General features: G+C 45.5%; 1 protein-coding gene across 4 annotated transcripts in view; it reads left to right on the top strand.

Annotated features, from left to right (window-relative positions):
• Positions 1-27,235, top strand: part of LAMB3 (laminin subunit beta 3) — a 102,771-nt gene that overhangs the window by 54,112 nt on the left and 21,424 nt on the right. For all 4 annotated transcript variants that reach the window (XM_049857917.1, XM_049857916.1, XM_049857915.1 and 1 more), the window contains 6 exons: positions 9,081-9,195; positions 9,728-9,801; positions 13,803-13,994; positions 16,303-16,366; positions 16,762-16,955; positions 25,833-25,953. In XM_049857917.1, coding sequence (XP_049713874.1) covers positions 9,081-9,195; positions 9,728-9,801; positions 13,803-13,994; positions 16,303-16,366; positions 16,762-16,955; positions 25,833-25,953 — 760 coding nt within the window. The remainder of the gene's footprint in view (positions 1-9,080; positions 9,196-9,727; positions 9,802-13,802; positions 13,995-16,302; positions 16,367-16,761; positions 16,956-25,832; positions 25,954-27,235) is intronic.

Genomic DNA, 27,235 nt, shown 5'->3' with positions numbered 1-27,235 from the left:
ACCCATGTAGGTGGGAAGGGCCACTTGGTAGGGTTGGGTAAGATGGCCAGCATCAGGAGAGTACTCCCTGTCTGCCCAGTTACTCCACAAGCATCTGGCAATCTGGCAGTATGACGTTTTCTAAGCAATAGAATGATTTTAGCTGCTCCCTTCCTGCTCTTCAAAAATTTTGGGCCACTGAGCCCATGCCTGAAAATTTTGGGGAAACCTCTGCTGATTTCCCTGCTCAGGCTGACCTGCCTTCTTGGAGGAGAAGCAAGGAGAGGTCAGATCTGGATGCTGGGCTGTACCTTGGGACTAGCCCTGTCTGCACACTCTCTCCCTGTAGGCCTGGGGCTTTTGGTTGCACTCTAACATGCCCTCTGACTCTCTTAGCTGCCTCAGGGAGTCAAGTGGCTTCCCTGCTCTTAAGCAGTCCCCTGAGAGCAAAACAGAGTGCTTGCAAAAGAGAAGTTTAGACTTTTGTAACCCAGGGGATGGATAAATATCGGCTATTTCCTGCTGTGAAAGCCGAGAACAATTGCTGCTTTTTTCTCCTCTATACAGGGGAAATAAATTCATGGAGCCTCTTGGAAAGAGCAGAGGATGGGGCATCTTGAGGGTGGGATAGAGCCCCTGGTCTGTAGCCCCACATCTGCTACTAACTTTTTGGGTAGTCTTGGGCAAGGTATGAGCCCTCTCTGTCTGAGTTTCCCCTTTTGTCAGTGAGGGTTAGATGAGATGGCCTTTAGGGTCTCTCTCTGCTCCAGCATTCTTTAGGAGTAAGTGGGCTGATGAGAAGTACTTCTCTCCTCCTGCCTTCTGCCTCTCCATCTTGTTTCATTTCTTTCCCTTTTGCTTACATTTGTAACCTTCTCATAAGACATTGTTGTTAGCTGCTGTTGAGTCAATTCTGATTCATGGTGACCCTATGTGTTACAGAGTAGAACTGCTCCATGGGATTTTCTTGGCTATAATCTCAAGCCAAGAATCTCAAGCTATCAGGTCTATCTTCCACTGTACCACTGGGCAGAGATAGGCTCTAAACCTTCTGTGGGTTCAAACCACCAACCTTTAGGTTAGTAGTCAAGTGTAAACCATTTGTGCCACCAGGGACCTTCAAAAGCCATTGGTGGCCAGCAATCAAGACATAAACTAAAAGCACAAGACACTCACTTCTTGTCCTCTATAGGGATTGACCTGAATGCTCTCTGGGCTCAGTGGTGGCTGTGTGATAAAAATCAGAAATGGAGATTTTGACTTCAGTTAAAATTTCAGTTTTTAAATTTAATTTTTCTAATATTAAATGATATTAATAGCAACTATCATTTATTAAGCACATATTAGGTATACCAGGTATCATACGAAGGGTTTTATATAAATCATCTCCATTAATTTTCACAATACTAATGAAATGCCTACTATTATCTCCGTGAGCCTGACTTTGGAGGGTTTGGGTGTTGGGACTCCAGACTCCTGAAAGAACCATATAGGTGCTCGGTTTTCTGATTAGCCACAGACAGGGGTGGTACTAGACAGCCACAGCTGGGTGCTATGTCACAGAGCCGAGTTACCAGTGGCCCCTCTTCACCCTTTTCCTCCTCCCCCTCTCAACTAGTCTCTACCACCACATACACACATCCCTTAAGCCAAGGCCTCCAGTTCATGCTTCTCTTCTCCATGCAGGAAGGGCATGGCGAGCCCTGAGCCCAGTACAAAATCACCCAGCACCTGCTGCCTGTCTGCTGATAGCAAGGGTGTGGTGCGATGGGATTTATGACTCCTGGACATTTTTGTGTGACTCCTTCTACCTACTTCCTCAGCCACCCCAGTTCTCTAATGGGGGGCTCAGCTGGTGGGAGTGGCAGGAGCAGGGAGGACTCCTTCCAGTTCCAAAACTGTCTCTCCTTGCTCCCACTTCTGAGTGTGGCCCCACCTTTGTCATAGGCAACCTCAGCCTGTTTTCACGTTGCTGCCTTTGCCTGAGGCTGTCTCAGTGGCTCAGTCCTGCTGGCCTGGAGGGCTTGCATCTGTGGGTTTTGGGTCCGTGTTGCAACCTTTGTAATGGACAGGACTTGGCCAGCTTTGCCTTGTGGCACTTTCTCTCCCCCTTCCCTTTGCCCTTCTGGGCCTGCCTGCCTTGGCTGCCCATTAACTGTCTGAGGTTGGTCCCAGGCTATTCTTTACCAAAAGAGCCCTGTCCCCTTGTTCTCTTTCTTCCAGCTCCTAGCAAACTTCTGGGTGAGCTCACAGCAGCCTCTTTGCCTAGAGCTCAAGGCATGGATGAAAATACCTGTGACACCTTCCTTCCTTTGTTCTCTCTCCATGCTTCCCTGAGCTTCAGTCACTCACCTGAAAGATGGGCGTAATAATAGCACCCATCGAGATGAGTTATGATGAGGACTGATGAAAGGCTGTGTGGAGTGACCCCAGCATGGTGCCTAAAACCCACTGCTGTCAAGTCAATTCTGACTCATGGCAAATCCATGTGTGTCAGAGTGCAGCTACGTTCCATAGGGTGTTCACTGGCTGTGATCCCATGGAAGTAGATCAGCAGAACTTTCTTCCACAGCTCAAACTGCTAACTTTTCAGTTAGTAGCCGAGAAAAAAACTGAGCCACCCAAGGACCTTGCCTGGTGCCTGACAGACGCTGAATGTTGCATTCCCTCCATGTCCCCTCGCTTCCTAGAAGCTGGGTCTCCACGCAGAGGCTTTCCCTATCTGAGAATTGTGCTTTCGATCATTTCTTCACTGGTCAGGACGCACACTTGCATTCCTCATTGAAAGTAACCTGCCCTTGGGCTGGCCTGCCGTCTGCCTCTCAAGGTGACTGCTGCTCATCTCATTTGCAATGTTGATGTTGTTAGTTGCCTTCGAGTTGGTTCTGACTTCTGGTGGCCCCATGTGTGTAGAGGACAACTGCTCCATAGGGTTTTCAAGGCTGTGACTTTTGGAAGCAGATCACCAGGCCTGTCTTCCAAGGAGCCTCTGGGTGGGTTTCAACCACCAACCTTTCGGCTAGTAGCCGAGTGCTTACCTGTTTGTGCCACCCAGGGACTCCATTGATTTGCAGTAGGCTGTTGGAGAATCATGAGGCAGTTGTGGTTAGCAACGCTGCCTTGGCCTGGGGGTGGAGCCTCTCTAGTTCTGGTCCTTATTCTGACACTTGTGATGGCTGTGTGACTTGGCGAAGGTCACAGCTCCTCTCTGGACTGCCATTTCCCCATTTATGAAATGAAAGAGCTGGGCTAGTCAACCTTTAGTGCTTGTTCTGGCGCTGATGCCTGCTTCTCAGGGCCAACTGGGCCATGTGTGTGACCTGACTGAGGGTCTAGCACAGTCTCTCAGGGGTTGAGTCGTATCCCTCAGTCATCTCCGGCTAGGGCACGCTCTTCAGAGGCCAGTAGGTTTTGTCTGGAAGCCTTCCGGTCCTGATTTCTGCACCCCAAAATGTCTCCTCCAGTGTTGTGTCTGCTCCCCTAAATGCTTTATTTATCCCCAGTCCCCTCCCTTTCTGGGGAAAACCTAATTACCCTTTTGCCTTAATAGCAACTTTACACAGTGCATTCCTCAGGTTAATTAACTGTGTAAACCAAACAGCTGTCATTTTTATCTCTTGGAAACTAGCTGAGAAGCAGTAGTCAGTTGGAGGTCCCTCCTCCCCAGTACACACACACACACACACACACACACACACACACACACACACGTGTGCTCACACACATGTGTACATACCTCAACAACTACAGCCTTTCTTTGTTTAGCAATTGTCTGTTTTCTTGGCCTTTAGAAAGGCTTGTGTGTGGACAGGGGATGCGTTCATATGTGTACTGTGATCCTCGTCCTCCACCCACAGAAGACTTAGAGCCTGTCTCTGATCAAGATGTCTGCTTTCCTGTTTGCCATGAACTCTGGACAAATCTAAAACTTCCAAAGCTCTTACTGTTGAGGATTCACTCTTTTGAGTAAAGCATTGTTGAATTTCTTGTTTAAAATGCAAGCACCCCTGGTAAGGGCACTATATCAATCTTTTATCAACTATCCCTACCTCAGCTGGATTCCCTGAGTAATGCAAATGGTTAATGCACTGGGCTGCTAAACCAACGGTTGGCTATTCAAGTCCACTCAGAGGCACTTGGAAGAAAAGCCTGGAGATCTGCTTCTGAAAGATCAGCCATTGAAAACCTTATGGAGAACAGTTCTACTCTGACACACGTGGGGTCTCTATGAGTCAGAATCAACTTGAGGGCAACTGGTTTAGTTCCTTTAGCCAGGGTTTGTTTATCAGAAAAGTAGCTGTGACTTTTGCAAAGTGTTCTAAGAAGGTTAGACCCACAATTAGCAACTTTTGAGGGGACAGAAAATAAATGGAGAGGGACACTGGGGGGCAAGGATGCTATCAGAGGAAAGCAAAAAGTCATCTGATTGTACATGTTAATCACTTTTACAAAGCACCTTCACAGCAACACCTAGATTACTGTTTGATTAAACAACTGGGCACTAGATCCCAGCCAAGTTGACACAAAACCAACCATCACAGCCCCCTCTCTGTCTCCCCTCATTGCTGGAAAGTGTTTCTCCAAGACGGCATCTAGCCAATGCCTTGCTTTTCTCTTGCTTCCTTTGCATACTTGCTGGGAGTGCCTTTAACTTCTAGACTGATAAGCTGGCATAAGGGAGAATTCTAATAGCTTGTTAGAGCAAGAAGGGGCTTAATTATCTCATCCAACCCCTGCACTTTATCAATAAGGAAGTTGAAAGTGAGGGAAATGTCTTTTCTCGCATTCAGCTGGATTCCTTTTGGTCTTGGCTTCCTTTCTTTTGGCCCTGGCTGGTGGCCATGACCCTCGCTGTAGCTCCTTAGATGGTAACTTTGCCCCCTGGCTTGCTCATGGGAGACAGCTGGGCTATGTATAACCAGAGCTTGTTTTTCTGTTTTTTTCCCTGGAATTAGCACTGTATTCTGCAAAGACTCAGGGAATTCGATTTGCATTTGTCTTCCTTTTCCACCCCTCTGCACTGCAGTCCCGAGTCCAGTGCAGACTCCTGCTGGCTTCGCTTTCTCCTTTGTTCTCCCCTAGCTCTCTGGGAGGGTTTGTCTTCTGGCCAGGCTCCTGAGCTTCTAGAAAGTTCCAAGATAAGGGAGAAGGCCCAGACTTTTCAGCTGGAGAGCAAGCAGGAGTCAAACTGGCTGGAGGCCCGACAGGCTGAATTGGTAATAATGCCGCGTCTCTGAGGTAGCGCAGCCAGCAGATCGCTGGCCAAATGACCCCAGAGAGGGAGGCAGCCCCTGCTGACAGCTTCCATTTCAGGAAGAGATGTAGGCACGTAACACACGTGAAGCAGAGAGACTCACGCTGAGAGTCAGAGCGCATACTCTTTCTTACACACACCGCACACACTCTCATATAAGCGCACAGGAAGAAAATAGAAAGGGAAACTGAGGCCCAGAGGGAAAAAAGCAGTAAGCAGCCTGTCTTTCTGTGGGTCTCTGTCCTGCTAGCTAGCTAACAAGCAGAGCTACTTAAATACTTGTTCAAATCATCTGGGTTAGCCTGTCGCTAAGGACTGCAATAAAATCCTCCTTAGCTGTGTTACTATGATAAGCAGCACATAGCTATTAAGCTCCTAAGGCCATCCGACCCCTCCATCCATGCCTGGAAGGAAGGTGGAGAAGGCACGGGGCACCTCCAGACCATTCCTGGGAAACAGAGGAGGCCGGGTAATGAGCCCATGCTGAACTCCCTGGACATTTCTGTTCTGTTTTATAATAATGTTTATTTTCCTGAGTATAAAAGTTACTATATGTTCAAGATATAAAATTTGGAATATATGTATGTGTGTACACACACACACACACACACACACACGTATATATGGAAAAAAGTCGCTGTAGTTCCCTTACCCTGAGATACTAGGTTGAACACTATGTAGTTGCCATTTTTATGGTTGAAATGGTTGAATATCAGTAATTTCATAGGTTCAGCCTAATATATTGGTATACTTGCTTCCAAACATTTTTTTATTCCTTTAAAAGTATATATTTGAAATCACAATACATATAGAATTTTATGCCCAGCTTTTTTTTCCATAAACATTATTGTGTAAGCATTTCCCCATGCAACTAAAAACATTCTCTAAGCAATGTTTTTAATAATTATGCAATACCCCATCATTTGGGAGCATCAAGGGCATTTCCGCAGCCTCAGGTTGAACCATTCTAGCTCTGTGTCCCATGGCCCAGGAAAAGAAAGAGCGTTGTTTCTGGCACTCGCTTGGCTGGAGATCAGGCTGGGATCAGCTCCCAGCAGAGCTGGGGAGAGGTCTGGTGACAGGCAGCCGGAAGGCAGCTGGCCCATGTCTCTTTTCAGGACATGTGCTAAGTGCAGACAGAGGTCAGGGAGTGAAAAAAATTGCTCCTGAGAGGCTGGCCAGAGTGGGGAGAAGGATGTACTCACTGCCAGGGCCTGAAACAGGGCTCTAGAGGGGAGTCCAACTCCGGCAACAGCCTTCTCTGGCTCAGAAAGGTCTACTTTAAGTGCTCAGGTGTTCCAGCAGCTGTGTCATCTCATCTCTGTGGTACCTAGACTGGGTTAGTCCGAGAAGCCAACTGTCTTCCCAAAGTGCTCTCTCTGCCTTGGGCTCTCCATTTTCAGCTCAAGGGTCAGGCCGAGCCCTTCCTGGGGCCCACCAGGAGAGACAGAGACTTCCTCCCTTTACCATGCTTCCCACAATATCTGTGTACTTGAGTCAGCTGGTTTCCTAGGGGAAATGAGAGGTTGAGAGGGAGGGAGGGGGAAATGGAATGGGACCCTCTCTGGCTCTGACACTGGCTATTCAACCATAGGAAAGCCATGTAGTCTCTTTGAGCCTCAGCTTTCTCATCTGTGAAATGGGAAGAGGGTTGTTGTGAGATTTAAATAAGTTATTCTATTGAAAGTCCCTAATGCAGTACCTGGCACACGGTGGGCCCTTAGCCACTTAGTACTGACATTTTATTACCTCATCCTCTCCTAAGCCTCCTTGTAGACACCCTCAGTGTAGGAAGGGAATGGCCTACAATAATGTTGGTGGAAACAGCACTTGTTGATCATTCACTATTAATTCATTCAGTATTAACTGACGGCCTACTCTGTGCTAGGCATTATTGTTTTAAGCTCTAGGAATAAACAGGGATCAAAAACAATTTTCTGCTCTCATGGAGTATTGCGTGGGGGAGGCAGGCCATAAACAGTAAAGAAATAGTAACTATGTAGCATGTCAAGTGGAGATACGTGCTGTGAGGAAAAATATAGCAGGGGGAGGGGATGGACAGTGACAGTGGAGGGGAAGGGGACAGTGGAGGCTATTTTAATAGGGCACATGTGCCAGCCACTATTTAAGCATTAAACACCCAAGGAATTGGTGTTTAATAAAGCATTGATGGACGTGACAAGGATACCTCCAAGCACCAGGAAAGGTGACAGTTCTCTTAGTTTGCAGATTGGAGGTGAGAGATGGAAAGTAGGGTGGGATGCAGAGGCCTACGGAGCCAGCTAAGGAGATGGCCTGGGGGTGTGGGCAGGGAGTTTCCATATCTCCAGGTACCGGCAATGCATATTCACTCAGTCTCTTTGGGATGGGTCTGCCAGGAATCCATACAATTCAATAGACACCACCTGTTCTATGGCTTCGGCCCAGTTAGCTTATTCCCTTCCCTGGAGCTGGGAAGCCTCAGCGAAGGCGTCAGAGCTGTCTCTGATTCTGGGGAGTGGAGGTTAGGGGAAAGCTGGGCCTGTGTCATGTGATAGGTATAGCTACGCCTACCCAGAAGGACCAGCAGGCCAGGGAAGTTCTTGTCCAGGCTTTGGGTGAATCTGGAGCCCTCTAGACAGTGTTCTTTAAGCTGGGCACAGGGTTTGTGACTATGGTTACTTAGACAAAACATAGACGTCATGTGTTTCACACAGGGGAGCTGGGAGAATATCATATGTGCCTCTGTGTTGGGTGTGTGCACAGGTACAAACTCAAAGAACCTCTCTGGCCATGTTCTTTTTCTTGGTGATTCCTGCCCTGCCATGGAGCCCATGGGGTTTAGTTCCATCTCTTGGCTCACTCCAGCAACGGGCTCAGGCCAGTGAAAGGTGCTTATTAGGGACCTCCTTAGTGAGGCTCATTCCCCTTGGCTGTCGACGTGGGCCTAGATCTTCATGGGGAAGGGCCTCTGCCCTCAACCCTGTGGCTGCAGATTCCCTCGGCCCTGTGCCTTTCTGGCCTGGGGCTACTCACCTACAGAGCTCTCTTTGGCTGGGGATTCCAGGCTACTCTCCCAAAATCTGGTGGTTTTGGGCTCCTCTGGGAAGGGAGGGGCCAAGCCTGTGAAGGATGCTCACGTCCCAGATGTCAATGCTGGAAGTCCTTAGAGATCACCGAAATGTCACTAGAATGTGAGCTACGCAAGGGCAGTCCTCTGTTGTGTTTGCTATTGTATCTTCAGAGCCCAGAGCAACATCTGACACATTGTACATGCTCCTGAATATTTGTTGAGTGAATGAATGACCATATTCCAACCCCCAGTCAATCACAGAGGAGAAAACGGAGCCCGGGAGGTGGGGGAGGGGGAGAGGATCACATCCAGGATGGCAACCACAAATTTCGTTTCTCCCTCTTGCCAGTTTGGTGTCCCCTCCCACTGATCCTAGTATTCCTGAGGCTGCCAGGATTAAATGAGATAGCATATAAAACTTTCTAGCTCATGCCTAAAAATAGGTGCTAAAAAGTGTGTTTCTCTTCCTTTCTTCTTTTTGCCCTTAGCACTACACTTCTCTCCCTCCTCAAGGCAGTGTCATGTACCAAAAATATTTTTCCACCACTTCATATCTCTCCCCCAGTCACACCACCTGTTTACTTAGCTAGGTATTAGCAGAAACACACAGGGATTAAATTAGACGATGACCAACAGACCTGTTCTACGAGGTTAGTCCTCTGTGTTTATTAATGAAATCAATGGATTGCCAAGGTTAACATTTACACTGAGGGAATGCCCTGGGCTCTCAGGATACAAGGGAAGAATTCCATCAGGCCTGTGCCTCTGAGTCTCTCTTGCCTCTTTCTCCCACAGTGGCAGATGAAATGCTGCAAGTGTGACTCCAGGCTGCCTCATAATTACAACAGTCACCGAGTGGAGAATGTGGTTTCATCCTCGGGCCCCATGCGCTGGTGGCAGTCACAGAACGGTGAGGGCCTGCCACCTACAGGGGCCCAAACTTCTGACAGCTTCCATCAGATGGGGATGGATGGATGGTGCCCAGGAACGCTTTGGGCTTCCCGACATTTTTTATGGTGGTGGGATGAATGTGGTTGACGAACACCTCTGTATTTGGGGTCTGTCAGATGATATTGGTGTATTAGAGGCTGAGGAAAGGGTGAGAGAAGAAGGGAATGATTTATTTCACCTGACTTAATTACAGTGAGCTTGTGGAAGGAACTGAGCTTTGGGAACAGGACTGTGTTGAACAGACAAGTTGAAACTCTTCAAGGTATTAGGGGTATCAAATAATAGTAGGAAGGAAATGTGACCAAGAACAGACAGGGTCTTGAATGGATTACTTAAGTAGAAGCATTCTGGTATCATTCCTCTCCAGGAGGAAGATCAGAGAGTCAAGTTTAGAGAGTTTATGACCTCCTAGAGCCAGTGCAACCCAGAACCTTCTTCAGGGCTGGGAAGTTGGGAAGCCTCTGGCCCAAAGTTACTTTTTGTCCTTCCAGATATGAATCCTGTCTCTCTGCAGCTGGACCTGGACAGGAAGTTCCAGCTTCAGGACATCATGATGGATTTTAAGGTATGCTTCCTGGGGACGGCAGTGGGTAGGAGAGGGCACTTGGGCCCTCCAAGAGTTGAGGAACATAGTATCCTTGCCTCCCAAGCTGGGCATGATGGCATCACGTGCTGGGTGGACCTCCCATCTCCAGGCTGGTGTTATACTTACCCCTAGCCTATATCATGGTGACAGCAGAGGCTCCCTGTCTTGGTTGTGCAGTGGTTGTGTCTCTTCTTCCTGCACCCCGCCCCCCATCTAAATAGTTCAGCTCTGCCAAGTACCAATTTTACTAGGCCTGGTTGCTTATTATGGAGTCCTCGCATGGCACAGTTAACACGCTCGAGTCATTCCAAAATGTTGGAGGTTTGAGTCTACCCAGAGGCACCTTGGAAAAAGTCCTTGCACTCTACTTCAGAAAAATCAGCCATTGAAAACTCTGTGGAGCACAGTTCTACTCTGACGCACATGGGTTCACCATGAGTTGGAACTGACTTGACAGAAACTGGTTTAGTTTTTTTTTTGGTTGCTGATTATACAGTTATGTACTGTTGGTAGACTGTGTTTTCATAACTTTGCGGATAGTCAGTTGTCCAAAGGATTTTTGACATGTTACAGTTACAGAAGAGACTCAGAACTTGGAAGCCAGAATGGACCTTGGAGATTTCTAGATTAACTCAGAGCCATGAACTTGCCCATGCAAGATATGCCTTTAGAGAAGCCCTCTCGGTGGGCAATCCACTCATTCAGTGCTATTACTTCTCAAAGTGCCTTAGGTATCCACTTTCAGACTAGCTTTCTGATATACTCCTTTTGGAGGGCATATTTTCACTCATTTGTGGCAGAACATCATCCCCCCCCCACCAGCTATTTTATTTCATTTTTTCCGCAGAAATGGTCAACTATTATCAAGCTTGGCTAATAAGATTAGATGATCAGGAAGGGTGATATAATTTTCAAGAGTTAAAATGAGCAATGAATAAAAAGTAATAGGACGTGTTTTCTCACGTGACTGAGGAAGTTGGCTCCAAGAGGCTTGTCCCAAGGAAAGGTCAAAATTATTTTGAGAAATGCCAGTGCCATTTGAATAAGTGCCCAGCCTCTAAAGGTGAGAACTTTGAAGGGCAACATTCATTTGGATGGATCATGTTAAACAGTCTTGTTGCTTTTTTTTATCACTCACCCATTCATTTATTTGTCCATTCACGCTACATATTGAACCCTGGTTATACGTTAGACTTGGTGCCAGATGTCAGGGATAAAAGGATAAAAAAAAAAAAAAACACTAAATCATGACCCTCAACCTGCTTTATATGACAGACCAAGAAATAGCAGTGAGAAAGTATGATGAGGGCTCTGGGATTGGAAAAAAAGCTGCTAGGGACACAGAGGGGCATCTAGGTTGGCCTATCTTGGAGGGATCAGAGAACACACCCAGGGGAAGATGAACCCTCATAGACCAGGAGTAACCAAGTGAGGGCAAAGACAGCAGCAAGTGCAAAGGCAGCAGGAGGCAGGAAGGTGTATGGTTGGGGGTGGGGTCTGCAGGGTGAAATGTGTATGCTGGAGATGGGGGCTGGGGAGCAGAGGGCTGTAGGCTGGTGATAAAGGGGTTTGTAGCAGGAGGGAGCAGGCTAGAGATTCACCCATTCAATAAACAGATGTACATAAGCACCTACTATGTGAAAGCTGCAGCTGGGAATATAACTGTGAACAACAGATGCAGGTGCTACAGTCTAGACCAGTGATTCTGAACGGGGAGTGATTTGGCCCCCACCGAGGACATTGGCAGTGTCTGGAGACATCTTGAAGGAGTCCTAGTGGCAAAGTGTTTAAGCACTCGGCTGCTAACCGAAAGGCTGGTGGTTTGAACCCACCAGCTGTTCTGTGGGAGAAAGATGAAGCAGTCTGCTTACATAAAGATTACAGCCTTGGAAACCCTATGGGGCAGTAGGGTCATTATGAGTTGGAATTGACTTGACAGCAACGGGTTTGGTTTTGGTTTGGTTTGGAGACATTTTTGGTTGTCACAACTGTGAGGGGTGCTATTGATATCTAGTGGGCACAGTCCAGGGAGGCTGCCAAACATCCTACAATGCACAGGACAGCCCGCCAAATAAATACCTGGCTCAAAATGTCAATAGTGAGATACTCTGGTCTAGTGGGAGAAGAACAAAAAGGAGAAACTGATAAACAACTGGAAATTGTGGTGACTTTTATGAAGGAAACAAGCACTTTGCTGTGATAAAAAATAATGATGTGGGGTGGGCAGGCATGAACAGAAGAATGCACTTTAGATAGATATAGGAAGATCTCAATGTGGAAGTGACGTTGAAGCTGAGGACAAAAGATGAGAAAGAACCACCAGGAGAAGGAGCATTCCAGGTGGAAGAAACAATATTCACAGAGGCGCTAAGGAAGGAACGCGTTTGGTGGACTGGAGGGTGATGGCCAGCGAGGCTGCATCTGAGAAAAGACTCTGAGGAAGGAATGCATTTTAGTGGACTGGAGGGCAATGGCCAGAGGGGCTGCATCTGAGAAAAGGCCCTGAGGAAAAGCGGACTTGGTGTGCTCAAGGGCTCACTCACAGCTGCGGGGAGAGATGGAGGCACACGGAGGCAGCGGATGAGGTGAAGAGGCAAGCAGGGCCCAGGTAGTACAGTGCCTCTTCATTCAGTGTCAGGAGTTTGAATTTCATTCAAGAATACTGGGAAGCCATTGGGTAGTTAGGTGTGACACGGCCATTTTATGCTTTAAAAAGAAGGCTCTTTCTGTGTGGCGACAGGTGTGACCAAAGTAAGAGTGAAAGAGGGGAAATCAGGTGGGAGGCCCTTACAGAGCTGGGAGGAGGTGGTGGCAGCCTGGACAGCATGGTGGCACAGAAGCTGGAGAGATGGACATCTTAGTTTCCTGATGCTGCTGTAACAAAAAATACCACAAGTGGGTGGCTCTGAAGAACAGAAATTTATTTTCTCAAAGTTCTGAAAGCTAGAAGTCTGAATTCAGGGCGTGGTTCTAGGGGGAAGTTCTTCCTTGTCTATTTCAACTTCTGGCAATGACGGCAATCCTTAGCATTCCTGAGCTTCTAGATCCATCTGCTGTATGTGTCTGTCTTTACGTGATCTTCCCCTTTTGTGTGTCTCTGTGTCTACTCTGTTCTTACAACTCACAAGTGATTAGGTTTAGGACCCACCCTACTCTGATTGACCTCACTAACATAAAAAAAAGAAAATCCCTGTTCCCAAACAGAATCATATATACAGTTACAGGGGCCATGAACTTCAATCCATCTTTTTGGGAGACATAGTTTATTCACAACACTGGGCTTGATTTGAGAAGTTGGATCTATTTTGGAGGTTGGGTTTCTGAACCTTAAGTTCAAATTGTCAGCTGGGGACAGTTCACTGAAGACACCATCTAAAGCCCCAATAAATCACTGAGGGAAAGAGTGTAGGAAGACAACATGTCATGCGAAGGAGCTTGTGTTTTATCTTTCGGCCAGTGTAGATGGATTTAGGGGTCTTTCAGGGGAGCAACATGATCCACGAACCATTTAGAAAATCCCTTCAGTGAAGTGGGGGGAGAGGTTTGGAGGGGGCAAGACAGAGGCTGGATATTAGTTCTAGGCTGTTGCTGCAATGCAGCTCAGGTAACTGTGGCAGTGAGGAGAATCGAGAGCTGACATGATGAAGAATCGTTGGCTATGGGCAGTACAAGAGCAGGAGAGTTTGCTGACCTGGAGGCCCATGTGGCAGGCTGAGCTAGGAACGTATCTTCTACAAAAGAGATCTCATTTCTATTACTTCCCCTGGTTCGCCTAGGGAAAACCTGCCATGGCCTATGGTTTGCCAGGTAGAACCCACGGGCTCCCTCTCAGTCCCCTTACTTATTCCTCACCGCAGGTCTCAGGGGTCATCACACTTCTTTAGGAACCTGTTCCTGTGATTGTGGCCTTGGGGGGCGCAATGCCAGCTATCCCCCTCCCTCCATCACTCAAGGCCACCACCCTGCCCATGTCTCCACAGGGGCCTCTGCCTGCCGGGATGCTGATTGAGCGCTCCTCAGACTTCGGCAAGACCTGGCAGGTGTACCAGTACCTGGCTGCTGACTGCACCTCCACCTTCCCCTGGGTGCGCCAGGGTCAGCCTCAGAGGTGGCAGGAAGCTCAGTGCCATTCCCTCCCCCAGAGGCCTAACGGACACCTAAATGGAGGCAAGGTAGGTAGAGGGGCCTGGCCTGTAAAAGTCGTCATGGTGAGAGGTCCCTGATGTCTCACTGCTCCTACAATCACTCACACAAGGCTCTCCCCCAGCCGCAGAAGCTCTGTCCTCACCCTCCTGACAGATGGTGGGCTTCAGTGACTCACTGTACAACCCAGAAATCGGTTTGAGAAGAGGCAAGAACACCCTCGGTCAGCTCACCTTGCTGTCTTCCCTGAAGTCTGCAATGATGACCCCTCTGGCCACCCTCAAAACATTTGCTGTTCATCTCTTTGCTGCCCAGTAGGGACGCTTTAGAAACATCTTGAGTCCACTGCATAACCCAGCTCCCCTCTTGCCCGCAGTTTCTTCCCCCACAGCTCATTGGTACATCCCTGTGGCTGACAGGGAAGACTCAGCTTTACTTCGTGTGAGGACTCTTGGATGGTTAGTTAGATACAAGTGAGCAAATCACACAAATTTAATTTATTCTCTGATTTCACTTTGGTAGGGTTTAACGCAAGACTGAACTTTTCAGGTTTAATTCACCTATTAGCCCGTTCCTAGTCCTTGGGGGCATTGGTGGTTCAGGGGTAGAATTCCCTGTCAGTGTTGATTCCTTGCCAATGCATGTCATGTGCAGATGCCACCCGTCTGTCAGGGAAGGCTTATGTGTTGCTATGATACTGAACAGGACTCAGTAGAACTTCCAGACTAAGATGGACTAGGAAGAAAGACCTGGTGATTTGCTTCTGAAAATCAGAGTGAAAACCTAATGGATCACAATGGTCCAATCCTGTCATGCATGAGGTTGCCCATGAGTCAGGGGCAGATTCAGTGGCAGGTAACAATGACAACAAAGTTCTTGGGGGGTTAAGTTCATCTGGATTTAAACCCTGAGTTAGAAATGAGAATCTGCCTCCAGAAACATCTCAGAATGTTTCTCCCCAATCCTCTCAACTTGAGTCTAATTCTTTCACATGTAATCTTCACTATCAACGATCTCATTATTTGACATTTCACATGTATGAAAATAGTAAAAAATCTACTATTCAGCTATTTTGCACATTAATGATGTACATCTGACAACAATGAATGCTGAGGTACAAGGTGAGAGTAATGTTGGCTGTAATTGTTAAGGTTATGTGTCACTCTGGCTAGGTCATAATCCTGACTGGTTTGGCAGTTATGTAATGATGTAATTTGGAAATTGTGTAATGATGTCATCATCCTCCATTTTCTGATCTGATGTGGTCACCCTCCATTTCCACATAACTCCAATTTTGCATAACAAGCTGGTCTTTGGAACCTAGTCATGTTGATAAGTGAGGAGTGGGTGTATTTCTTTCATAACTCCTTTTCTCTGCCCCTAGACTGAGGCTGTATTTTCCCTTCTTCTTTCTCTGGTGCAGACTCAGAGTGTCTCTCACTGGACTGCAGGCCAGTGGCACCCTCCCTGTGGACAATGCATCTTTTTCCTCCAGTCCTTACAGCTCCTCCTTGGTCATGCCCTTATCCAAATCTGTGTTAGCCACATTCTGCAGACCCCAGATCAGAACATGAGGACTCTTTCTTGACTTCTGGAGGATTGACATGAAAACTCTTTCCAGGATGAAGTCGTATCTAATGAGTGGTTTTTATTAAAAAGAAAAAATAGAGTTGAAATTGGGGTGGTCCAGAGGGCTGTGGTCAGTCACCATATCTGTGTACCTAGGGATCTGTAGCCTTTCATTCATCCTGAGTCATGGGAAAACTAGCATCCCCTAGCCCCTCATAGCAAAGTGGTTAAGCACTCAGCTGTTAACTGAAAGTTTGGCAGTTTGAACCCACCAGCCTCTCTGCAGGAGAAAGATGTGTCAGTCTGCTTCTGTAAAGATTACAGTCTTGGAAACCCTATGGGCAGTTCTATTCTATCCTATAGGATTGCTATGAGTCAGAATCAACTCGATGGCAGTGGCTTTTTTTTTTTTTTTGCAATCTCTGTGTGTGAGTTATGCATCTTATCACAACTTTTGACCCAAGGAAATAGGTGAATTCTTGGGATACCTATATTTTTAATTGGAGAGGAGAGGTTGCACACACACACACACACACACACACACACACACACACACACACGCACTCTCAGATGACTTTAGTGTCCAGCGATCATCTCTTTTCTCTAGGGCAGTTGGCCCACCTCACATCCATGGTCTATCTCAAGCTCCAGGGAAGAAGAAACTTTGAGTAAGATGGAGTGGGCATGACATTCAGTGGAAAGGACTTCTTTTGAGCTGTGCACTGTTGACCTCTTATTCAGCTCTTCCTTTTCCCCCTCTCTCTGCAGGTCCAACTTAACATCATGGATTTAGCCTCTGGGACTCCAGCAACCCAAAGTCAAAAGATTCAAGGTCAGTGTGGCTACTCCTCTAGCCTGTGGGACTGTGTGTGGGCATGGGGAATGAAGCAGGCTAGAACCTGAGTGACGGACGTTTCTTGGTCTTCCGTATTTCCATCAACGTGGTTGGGGATTTAATACTTTCCCTGCCTACCCCATAGCGGTGTTGCGGTAGCCCGATATTCAAAAAGCCTGAGTTGTGGGGTCTTTCCCCCAGGCAGTATGGCACTGTCAGAGGCTGAGGGCTGGGGATGGTGGTCCTTGGAATAATCTTATGAAGCCAGGGAGGAAGTGAGGGTGAGATTGGTATTCTTTTCTTATGCATCTTGCCTTGGGAGACTCTATTTACCTCTAACTTTCTTTTCCCGTCCCCAACCCTCTCCTTCATTGTTGTTTGCCCCCTTTCAGAGCTAGGGGAGATCACGAACTTGAGAGTCAACTTTACCAGGCTGGCCCCTGTGCCCCAGAGGGGCTACCACCCGCCCAGCGCCTACTATGCAGTGTCCCAGCTGCGCCTGCAAGGGAGCTGCTTCTGTCATGGCCACGCTGACCAATGTGCCCCCATGCCTGGAGCTCCTGCAGGCCCCTCCACTGCCATGCAGGTGACAGCCCTGGTGGGAAGGGCAGAGGAGAGGGGACACATCTTTGGGAGAGCACTGAATTTAAGACTTAGATTTAATGTTTCAACAGCAAAAAAAAAATCTAAGTTATCATCACTTCAAAAATCAGAATTTTGTAGTATTTCCTTAGACCTGCTTCATGGTTTGGGATGATTTTTTTTTTCAGTTACATGTAAGTCTGTAGGTGTTGGAGGAGCTTAAGGCAATGCTTCTCAATCCTGGCTGCACATAAAAACCCAGTGCCTAGATGCTAGACCTCTACCCTCAGACACTATGCAGAATCATATTATTTAGTTGTTATTAAATAAGCTTTATTTTTTTAGAGCATTTTTAGGTTTACAGAGAAATCCTGCAGAAAGTACAGAGTTTCCACCTACCTCTCTTCCCCCGTATGCAGTTTCTTTTATTAACATCTTGCATCCCTGTGGTACATTTATTACAACTGATGAACCAATATTGATACATTGTTATTAACTAAAGTCCACAGTTTACATGAATGTTCACTCTTTGTATTGTACAGCCCAGACAGGATGGTGCAGAATAGTTTCACTGCCCCCAAAATGCCCTCTGCTCTACCCTCCACCCCTCTTCTGAACCCCTGGCAACCACTGATTTTTTTTTTTTAATTGTGCTTTAAGTGAAAGTTTACAGTTCAAGTTAGTTTCTCATACAAAAATTTATCCACACATTGTTATATGACTCTAGTTGCTCTCCCTGTGTGACAGCACACTCCTCTTTTGCATCCTGTATTTCCCATGTCCATTCAACCAGCTCCTGTCCTCTTCTGCTTTCTCATCTCGCCTCTGGACAGGAGCTGCCCATTTAGTCTCCTGTATCTACTTGAGCCAAGAAGCATACTCTTCGCCAGTATCATTTAATATCTTACAGTTCAGTCTAACCTTTGTCTGAAGAGTCGGCTTTGGATATGGTTTTGTTTTTGGGCTAACAGAGAATCCGAGGGCCATGTCTTCTGGGGTCCCTCCAGTCTCAGTCAGACCATTAAGTCTGGTCTTTTTACCTGAATTTGAGTTCTGCACCCTATTTTCTCCTGCTCCATCAGGGACTCTCTGTTGTGTTTCCTTTCAGGGCAGTCATTGGTGGTAGCCAGGCACCATCTAGTTCTTCTGGTCTCAGGCTGATGGAGTCTCTGGTTTATTTGGCCCTTTCTGTCTCTTGGATTCATAATTACATTGTGTCTTTGGTGTTCTTCGTTCTCCTTTTCTCCAGGTGGGTTGAGACCAACTGATGCATCATAGACAGCAGCTTGCTGGTGTTTAAGACCCCAGACGCCACTCTCCAAAGTGAGATGCAGAATGTTTTCTTAATAGATTTTATTAAGCCAGTTGACTTAGATGTTCCCTGAAACAATGGTCCCCAAACCCCCGTCCGTTCTACACTGGCCTTCCAAGCATTCAGTTTATTCAGGAAACTTCTTTTCTTTTGGTTTAGTCCAGCTGTGCTAACCTCTCCTGTATTGTATGTTGTCTTTCCCTTCACCTAAAATAGTTCTTATCTAATATCTAATTAGTGAGAACCCCTCTCTCTTTCTCCCTCCCTGCTCTCACAACCATCAAAGAATATTTTCTTCTCTGTTTAAACTATTTTTCGAATTCTTCTAATAGTGGTCTCATACAATATTTGTCCTTCTGCAACTGACTCATTTCACTCAGTATAATGCCTTCCAGATTCCTCCATGTTTTGAAATGTTTCATGGATTCATCATTGTTCTTTATCGATGGGTAGTAATCCACTGTGTGAATATACCATACTTTATTTATCCATTCATCCGTTGATGGACACCCTGGTTGCTTCCTTCTTTTTGCTATTATAAACAATGCTGCAGTGAACATGGGTGTGCATATATCTGTTCGTGTAAAGGCTCTTATTTCTCTAGGATATATTCCAAGGAGTGAGATTGCTGGATCATGTGATAGTTCTGTTTCTAGCTGTTTAAGGAAGCGCCAAATTGATTTCCAAAGTGGTTGTACCATTTTACATTCCCACCGGAACAGTGTATAAGTGTTCCAGTCTCTCCACAACCTCTCCAAGACGTATTATTTTGTGTTTTTTGGTTTAATGCCAGCCTTGTTGGAGTGAGATGGAATCTCATTGTAGTTCTGATTTGCATTTCTCTAATGGCTAATGATCGTGAGCATTTCCTCATGTATCTTTTAGCTACCTGAACGTCTTCTTTAGTGAAGTGCCTGTTCATATCCTTTGCCCAGTTTTTAACTGGGTTATTTGTCTTTTTGTAGTTGAGTTTTTGCAGTATCATGTAGATTTTAGAGATCAGATGCTGATCAGAAATGTCATGGCTAAAAACTTTTTCCCGGTGTGTAGGTAATCTTTTTCCTCTTTTGGTGAAGTCTTTGGATGAGCATAGGTGTTTGATTTTTAGGAGCTTCCAGTTATCTAGTTTCTCTCCTGAATTGTTACTAATGTTTTGTATACTGTTTACGCCATGTGTTAGGGCTCCTAATGTTGTCCCTAATTTTCCTCCTATGATATTTATTGTTTTAGATTTCATATTTAGGTCTTTGATCCATTTTGAGTTAGTTTTTGTGCATGGTATGAGGTATGGGTCTTGTTTCATTTTTTTGCAGATGGATATCCGGTTATGCCAGCACCATTTGTTAAAGAGACTGTCTTTTCCCCATCTAACTGACTTTGGGCCGTTGTCAAATATCAGCTGCTCACGTGTGAATGGATTTATGTCTGTATTCTCAATTCTGTTCCATTGGTCTATGTATCTGTTGTTGTATAGTACCAGGCTGTTTTCACTACTGTGGTAGTATAATAGGTTCTAAAATCAGGTAGAGTGAGGCTTCCCACTTTGTTCTTTTTCAGTAATGCTTTACTTATCCAGGGACTCTTTCCCTTCCATATGAAGTTGGCAGTTGTTTCTCCATATCATTAAAAAAATGTCTTTGAAATTTGGATCGGAATTGTATTGTATCTATAGATTGCTTTTGGTAGAATAAACATTTTTACAATGTTAAGCATTCCTATTCATGAGCAAAGTATGTTTTTCCACTTACGTAGGTCTTTTTTGGATTCTTGCAGTAGTGTCTTGTAGTTTTCTTTGTATAGGTCTTTTACGTCTCTGGTCAGATTTATTCCTAAGTGTTATATCTTCTTGAGGGCTACTGTAAATGGCATTGATTTGGCGATTTCCTCTTCAGTGTTCTTTTTGTTGGTGTAGAGGAATCGAACTGATTTTTGTATGTTTATCTTGTATCCTGATACTCTGCTGAACTCTTCTATTAGTTCCAGTAGTTTTCTTGAGGCTTCTTTGGGTATTCTCTATATAAGATAATGTTATCTGCAAGTAGACGTACTTCTACTTCTTCCTTACCAATCTGGATGCCCTTTGTTTCTTTATCTAGCCTAATTGCTCTGGCTAGGACCTCTAGCACAATGTTGAATAAGAGCAGTAATAAAGAGTATCCTTGTCTGGTTCATGATCTCAAGGGGAATGCTCTTAGACTCTCTCCATTTAGGATCATGTTGGCGGTTGGCTTTGTATAAATGCCCTTTATTATGTTGAGGAATTTTCCTTCTATTCCTGTTTTGCTGAGAGTTTTTATCATGAATGGATGTTGAACTTTGTCAAATGCCTTTTCTAAATCAGTTGATAAGATCATGTGGTTCTTGTCTTTTGTTTTATTTATATGATGGATTACGTTAATTGTTTTTCTACTGTTGAAGCATCTCTGCATACCTGGTATGAATCCGACTTGGTTATGGTGAATTATTTTTTTGCTATGTTGTAGAATTCTATTGGCTAGAATTTTGTTGAGGATTTTTGCATCTAAGTTCCTGAGGGATATAGGTCTGTAATTTTCTTTTTTTTATGGTGTCTTTACCTGGTTTTAGTATCAGGGATATGCAGGCTTCATAGAATGAGTTTGGGAGTATTCCGTCCTTTTCTATGCTCTGAAATACCTTTAGTAGTAGTGGTGTTAACTCTTCTCTGAATGTTTGGTAGAACTCTGCAGTGACGCCATCCAGGCCAGGGCTTTTTTTTTTGTTGGGAGTTTTTAAATTACCTTTTCAATCTCTTCTTTTGTTATAGGTTTATTTAGTTGTTCTACCTTTGTTTGTGTTAGTTTAGGTAGGTAGTGTGTTTCTAGGAATTCATCCATTTCTTCTAGGCTTTCAAATTTGTTAGAGTACAATTTTTTGTGGTAATATGATACAATTCTTTTAATTTCAGTCGGGTCTGTTGTGATATCGCCCATCTCATTTCTTATTTGGGTTATTTGCTTCCTCTCCTGTTTCTCTGTTGTCTATTTGGCCAATGGTTTATCAATTTTGTTAATATCTTTAAAGAACCAGAGTTTGGTCTTGTTAACGCTTTTGATTGTTTTTCTGTTCTCTATTGTGTTTAATTTTGCTCTAATTTTTATTATTTGCTTTCTTCTGGTGCCTGAGGATTTCCTTTGTTGTTCTCTTTCTATGTGTTCAAGTTGTAGAGATAATTCTTTGATTCTGGCCCTTTCTTCATTTTGTATGTGTGCATTTATTGGTATAAATTGACCTCTGAGCACTGCTTTCGCTGTGTCCCAAGGGTTCTGATAGGCAGTATTTTCATTTTCATTGGCGTCTATGAATTCCTTTATTCCATCCTTGATGTCTTCTATAACCCAGTTTTTTTTTAATCAGGGTATTGTTCAGTTTCCAAATGTTTGATTTCTTTTCCCTGCTTCTTCTGTTACTGATTTCTACTTTTATGGCTTTATGGTCAGAGAAGATGCTCTGTAGTAGTTCGATGTTTTGGATTCTGCCAAGGCTTGCTTTATGACCTAATATGTGGTCTATTCTAGAGAATGTTCCATGTGCATTGGGAAAGAAAGTGTACTTGGGTGCTGTTGGGTGGAGTGTTCTGTACATGTTTATGAGGTCATGTTGGTTGATTGTGGCATTTAGATCTTCTGGGTCTTTAGTGAGCTTCTTTCTGGGTGTTCTGTCCTTCACCGAAAATGGTGTGTTGAAGTCTCCTACTATAATTGTGGAGATGTCTGTCTCACTTTTCAATGCTGTTAGAGTTTGTTTTAACGTATCTTGCAGCCCTGTCATTGGGCGCATAAATATTTAATATGGTTATATCCTCCTAGTATATTGTCCCTTTAGTCATTATAGAGTGTCCTTCCTTATCCTTTGTGGTGGATTTAACTTTAAAGTCTATTTTGTCAGAGATTAATACTGCCACTCCTGCTCTTTTTTGATTGTTGTTTGCTTGATATATTTTTTTCCATCCTTAGAGTTTTAGTTTGTTTGTGTCTCTAAGTCTAAGGTGTGTCTCTTTTAGGCAGCATATAGATGGATCTTTTCTTTTTTTTAATCCATTCTGCCACTCTCTTTATTGGTAATTCTAGGAAAGCACCTTCATCCAGAAGATTGCTTGATTCTTTGTTTTGAGAGCTAGTTGATGCGATCATGGTCTGCTTCTTTATGTGGTTTGATAGTGACTATTGTCTCCGAGCCATCTATAAGTTATTGTGTTAGTTTAGTTTATGTTTGCTTACTGCATCCTTGCTTCTTGCTTTTTTTTTTTGATATGCCCGGATAGGTGGTTTGAGTGAGCTAGCTTGATTATTTTTGTCTTTGTAGCTGTAATGTCCTGTCGCTAGATGGCTAGAGCTGTTACCAGGTATATGAGCCTAGGAGTCCATTCGCTTTTCTTGTATGGATTCAGCTCAGGTGTCCAGGTAGTTGGTCATCAAGTGTGTGGTACAGACTTTGTGCTACAGTCTTAGGGGGGCAGGGGTGATTGGTGTAGGTGCCAGTATCTGATTGTAGCAGGGGGTCGTGTTCTGAACAAGGCAGGGGGCTGACAACCATCCCCCAAGTTTCTTTGAGGAAAGCATGTCACTGTTCTCTAGAGCACACAGGCTGGGGTTCTGCCAACGGACCATCAGCACCCAATGCTTTTGGTTGTAAGGACTGGGAGGTACCAGTTTTCCTTGGACCCCTGTCGCTGGTGGCTGGGTGACCTGAGTGGAGTCACCAGTCCTTTGAGAACTGATGTGTGTAGGTGAGTCCCCTGTTTAATAGGCAAAGCAGTGTCAAACATCAAATACTCACCTCTCTACCACACAGCTGAAACAGTTGCAGTCTGGTAATAAGGGCCTATTCTCCTGAAATAGGCCCGCACAGGTCCATGCAGGGAAGAAAGGTATTCAATGTCCATGGACTGTTTATGCCTGGACAGGATCTGCTTCTGTCCCAAGCTCCCCAGGTTAGAGGAGCTGGCAGATTATGTTCTCCCCAACTGTGAATTTATTCCTTCTCCAAGGCCAGGAGAATGGCTCAGGACATGCAACAGGACCTGTCTCAGGCCCAGAGAAATCAATAGTCACTGAAGCCAGCTTCCAGGTGGGGGGGAGGCATGGTAAAATATATGCAAGTACTTAGCTTTTGCCGAGAGCGCCGTTCTTCTCTGGTTCTGGAGGTGTGAGTAAGGAGTGCAGCTGGCTGTTTCTACCTGAAGAAACTGCAGCTGAACGCTACTACCAGCCCGCCTCAGCTGCTCCTGGGAATGGCGCCTGAGGGAATGTGGTGATTCAGATCCGCCAACTCCTCTCTGCTTCTGAACAATCTTTCCCTCCCCCTGCCACTCCGTCCATTTTCTAACTTTACCTTTGATATTCAGGGCTTCTAAAAAACTAGCATGTCATAAATGTAACCTTTTCACTTGTTTTTTTGGGGTCTTTGCTGTAAGAGGCTTCACCGGAAGCATTGACTTCTCTGCCATCTTGGCCCCACCCTCGCTTCATAGCATGGCTGATTTTTCGAAAGTAGATTCCCAGGCCTTTCTTCCAAGCTGCCTCTGGGTGGACTTGAGCCACCAGCCTTTTGGTTAGCAGCTGAGCATGTTAGTCATTTGCACCACCCAAGGTCTCTTCTCTCACCTTAATGGTGACACGATATGTGCCCTGTTGGTAGAGGGCAAGCAGAAATTGTGTAATGTGGCTTGGGAGGGAAATGCAGGTGAAATGAGCATGCAGCGAGCTTCATTCTTCTCACTTCTGGGCCAGCTTCTGCTCAGGCTACAGGGGAGTCCAGTGTGAGTTCAGCTCAGAGAGTGGGAGGTCATTAGGGCTCACAGACAAACCACTACAGCAAAGTGGAGTGGCCAGCTTCTGAGGACTGCAGAGTGCCACATGACCCAGGGGACAGAGAGAGCACCCCCTGCCCTGTGTTCCTCACATCTGCCCAAGAGACTGGCCACTTAAAAATGCGGTGGGATCCCAACTATTTGATGTTCTGGAAAAGGCTAAATTATAGATAGTGAAACATCAGTGCTTGCCAAGGTTTCAGGGTACAGGTGGAGGGATGAATAGGTGGTGCTCAGGGTGGTGCAGTGATTAAGCACTCGGCTGCTAGCCAAAATGTCGGTGGTTCAAACCCATTAGCCCTTCCTCGGGAGAAAGATGAGGCAGTCTGCTTCTGTAAAGATTTACAGCCTTGGAAACTCCATATGGTCAGAATCCACTAGACGACAGTGGGTTTTTGTGTGTGTGTGTGTGAAACTGCTCTGTATAATACAGTAATGTTGGACACATTAGATTATGCATTTGTCAAAACACATAGAGCTGCCCAACACAGAGTAAACCCTCATGTAAACCGTGGATTTGGGTTAATAACAATGTATCAATACTGCTCCATCAACTGTAACAAGTGTGGCCCCGGAGTGGGACATGTTAATAATAGGAGAAACCCTTCACAGAGGAGAGAGGGAGCTCTCTGTACTTTCTGCACAATGTTTCTGTAATGCTAAAACAATAAAATCTATTGTCAAGTGAAAACAAAACAGTGGTGGGCCTGTGCCTCGCCCCTCCCTGAGAGTTGAATGAATTCATTTGGTGTGAGCTTGTATTGGTATTTTATAAATGCTCCCCAGTAATTCTGAAGAAAAGCTTGGTTTTCAGTCTATGGGATGAGAGAGACCAGGGCAGGCGTAATGAAGGAAGAACCATCCTAAACTGGAGCTTAACAGGCAGGATTTTGCTGGTGAACGTGGAGAGAAGGGAATTCCTGGCAAAAGGAAAAACACCTGCAAAGGCCAAAAGGTGGGCTTGCACAGGGAGCAGCTAGTTGTCACGTTTGGCTGTGCTCTTAGGAGGGAGTGGGAGAGGAGAAAGGGGCCAAACTCAGTAAACATACTTGAATGCTGGGCCAAGGGTGTTGGGCTTAATTTGGAAGGCAATTAGCATACAACAGCCTTCTATTTTTATACCTCACTGAGTCTAGTAACAATTCATTATAACAGTCTCATTAACCAAACAACCACACTCATAGATTTTTGGAACATAAATCTCAGAGGACCCACAAGTTTCTAGAATCACAGTTTACCAACAAGGGCGTGTGAACACCTTCTAGGCTGAGAAGTGTGGGGGTGTACAAGTACAAGGAATGAACTTTTTAAAAATTCTAGCCAGAAGAATGGAGCAGGCACACGGGGGCGTGCACACAACAGAACAGACAGGCAGTGTCACAAGCTGAGTGAACACGTGTATGCACACAGCAGGGCAGACAGGCATTGTCACGAGCTGAGTGAACATGTGTGTGCACACAGCAGGGCAGACAGGCACTGTCACGAGCTGAGTGAACATATGCGTGCACACAGCAGGGCAGACAGGCAGTGTCATGACCTCAATGAACGTGTGTGTGCACACATCAGGGCAAACAGGCAGTGTCACAAGCTGAGTGGAGGCTGGGCCTTCAGGGAAAATATCCCGGTCAGGCTGGGACCTGAGCTGGGCCCTGACTGGTTGGCTGAAGGGTCAGGGGAGAGGGCAGCTCTACCTCTGGGACCTCCCTTGTTTAATTATTACTGATGGCCCTTCCTCCTAGGTCCATGATGTCTGCATCTGCCAGCACAACACCGCTGGCCCCAATTGTGACCGCTGTGCACCTTTCTACAACGACCGGCCCTGGAGACCTGCAGATGACCAGGACCCCCATGAATGCCAAAGTATGAGTCTAGGATCACCTCTCCTCTCTGGTGGCCCGGGTCAGATGCTGGCCCTTCTGGGCCTCGATGACCTCACCTGGGACACAGGGAGAATCTACTTTTTATTATTTAAATCTAAATCTAATTATATCACTGCAATTTAAGCTCCTGTTCTTCTGTGGGAATGGAGAGAGTTTTGGAGGCATCCCCCACTGTCCCCATCCTTCTACTCAGCCAGGCCTGAGGGCTTTCTCTCTGGCATGACCTGGCCACTGTTCTCAGGTTTATCCCCACACTGGGAGTCAGGGGGTCTGAGTTCTCCACTCTGCCTTCTTACTGGTCATGTAACCTTAATTAAATAGAAGTCCCTGGGTGGTGCAGATGGTAACATACTTGACTGTTCTCAGCTGCTCACTGAAAGGTTGGAGGTTTGAGTCCACACAGAGGCACCTCAGAAGAAAGGCCTGGTGATCTACTTCTGAAAAATCAGCCATTGAAAACCCTATGGAGCACATTTCCACTCTGACACACAGGGGGTTGCCATTAGTTGGTGTCAACTCAACAGCAGCTTTTTTTTAACCTTAAATAAATTGCACATACCTCTCTGGGCCTTCGTTTCCCCATCTCCCTGCCCTGAGTATGTACCTTGCAGAGTTGCTCAGAGATGCCAGTAAGCCACTGTGAAGGTGCGTTGTAGATGGTGGCAGTGTTGTGGAACGTCAGACCTGGGACTTTCTTTTTTAAAATATATTATTTAAATAATACTTTATTGTGTTTTCAGTGAAGGTTTACACAGCAGTTTAGGTTTCCATTCAATAATTTCTACACAAATTGTTTGGTGACATTGTTACATTCTTCACAATGTGTTAACATTCTCATTATTTCTGTTCTGGTTGTTCTATTTTCATTAATCTAGTTTCCCTACCCTCTTACATTCTCATCTTTGTTTTAAAGTAATTGTTGACTGGCCTCATAGAGGTTTTTTTTTTTTTTTTGCGGTTCGTTGTAACTTGAATATGACGTAAGTTGGGAACTATCTAATTCTTTTTCTTTCTTTCTTTTTTTTTTTTTTTATCATGCCTTAAGTGAAAGTTTACAATTCATTTTCTCATGCAAAAACCTATGCACACATAGTTATTTGACCCTAGTTGCTCTCCCTACAATGTGACAGCACACTTCTTCTCTCCATCCTGTATTTCCTATGTCCATTCAACCAGCTCCTGTCCCCTCTGCCCTCCCATCTCTCCTCCAGACAGGAGCTGGCCACATAGTCTCATGTGTCTACTTGAGCTAGAAGCACAGT

Source organism: Elephas maximus, chromosome 18, assembly GCF_024166365.1.
Source record: "Elephas maximus indicus isolate mEleMax1 chromosome 18, mEleMax1 primary haplotype, whole genome shotgun sequence".
Taxonomy (NCBI): Eukaryota; Metazoa; Chordata; class Mammalia; order Proboscidea; family Elephantidae; genus Elephas; species Elephas maximus.
Note: the sequence above shows the minus strand (reverse complement) of the source record. Positions and strands in the feature narration are given on the sequence as shown.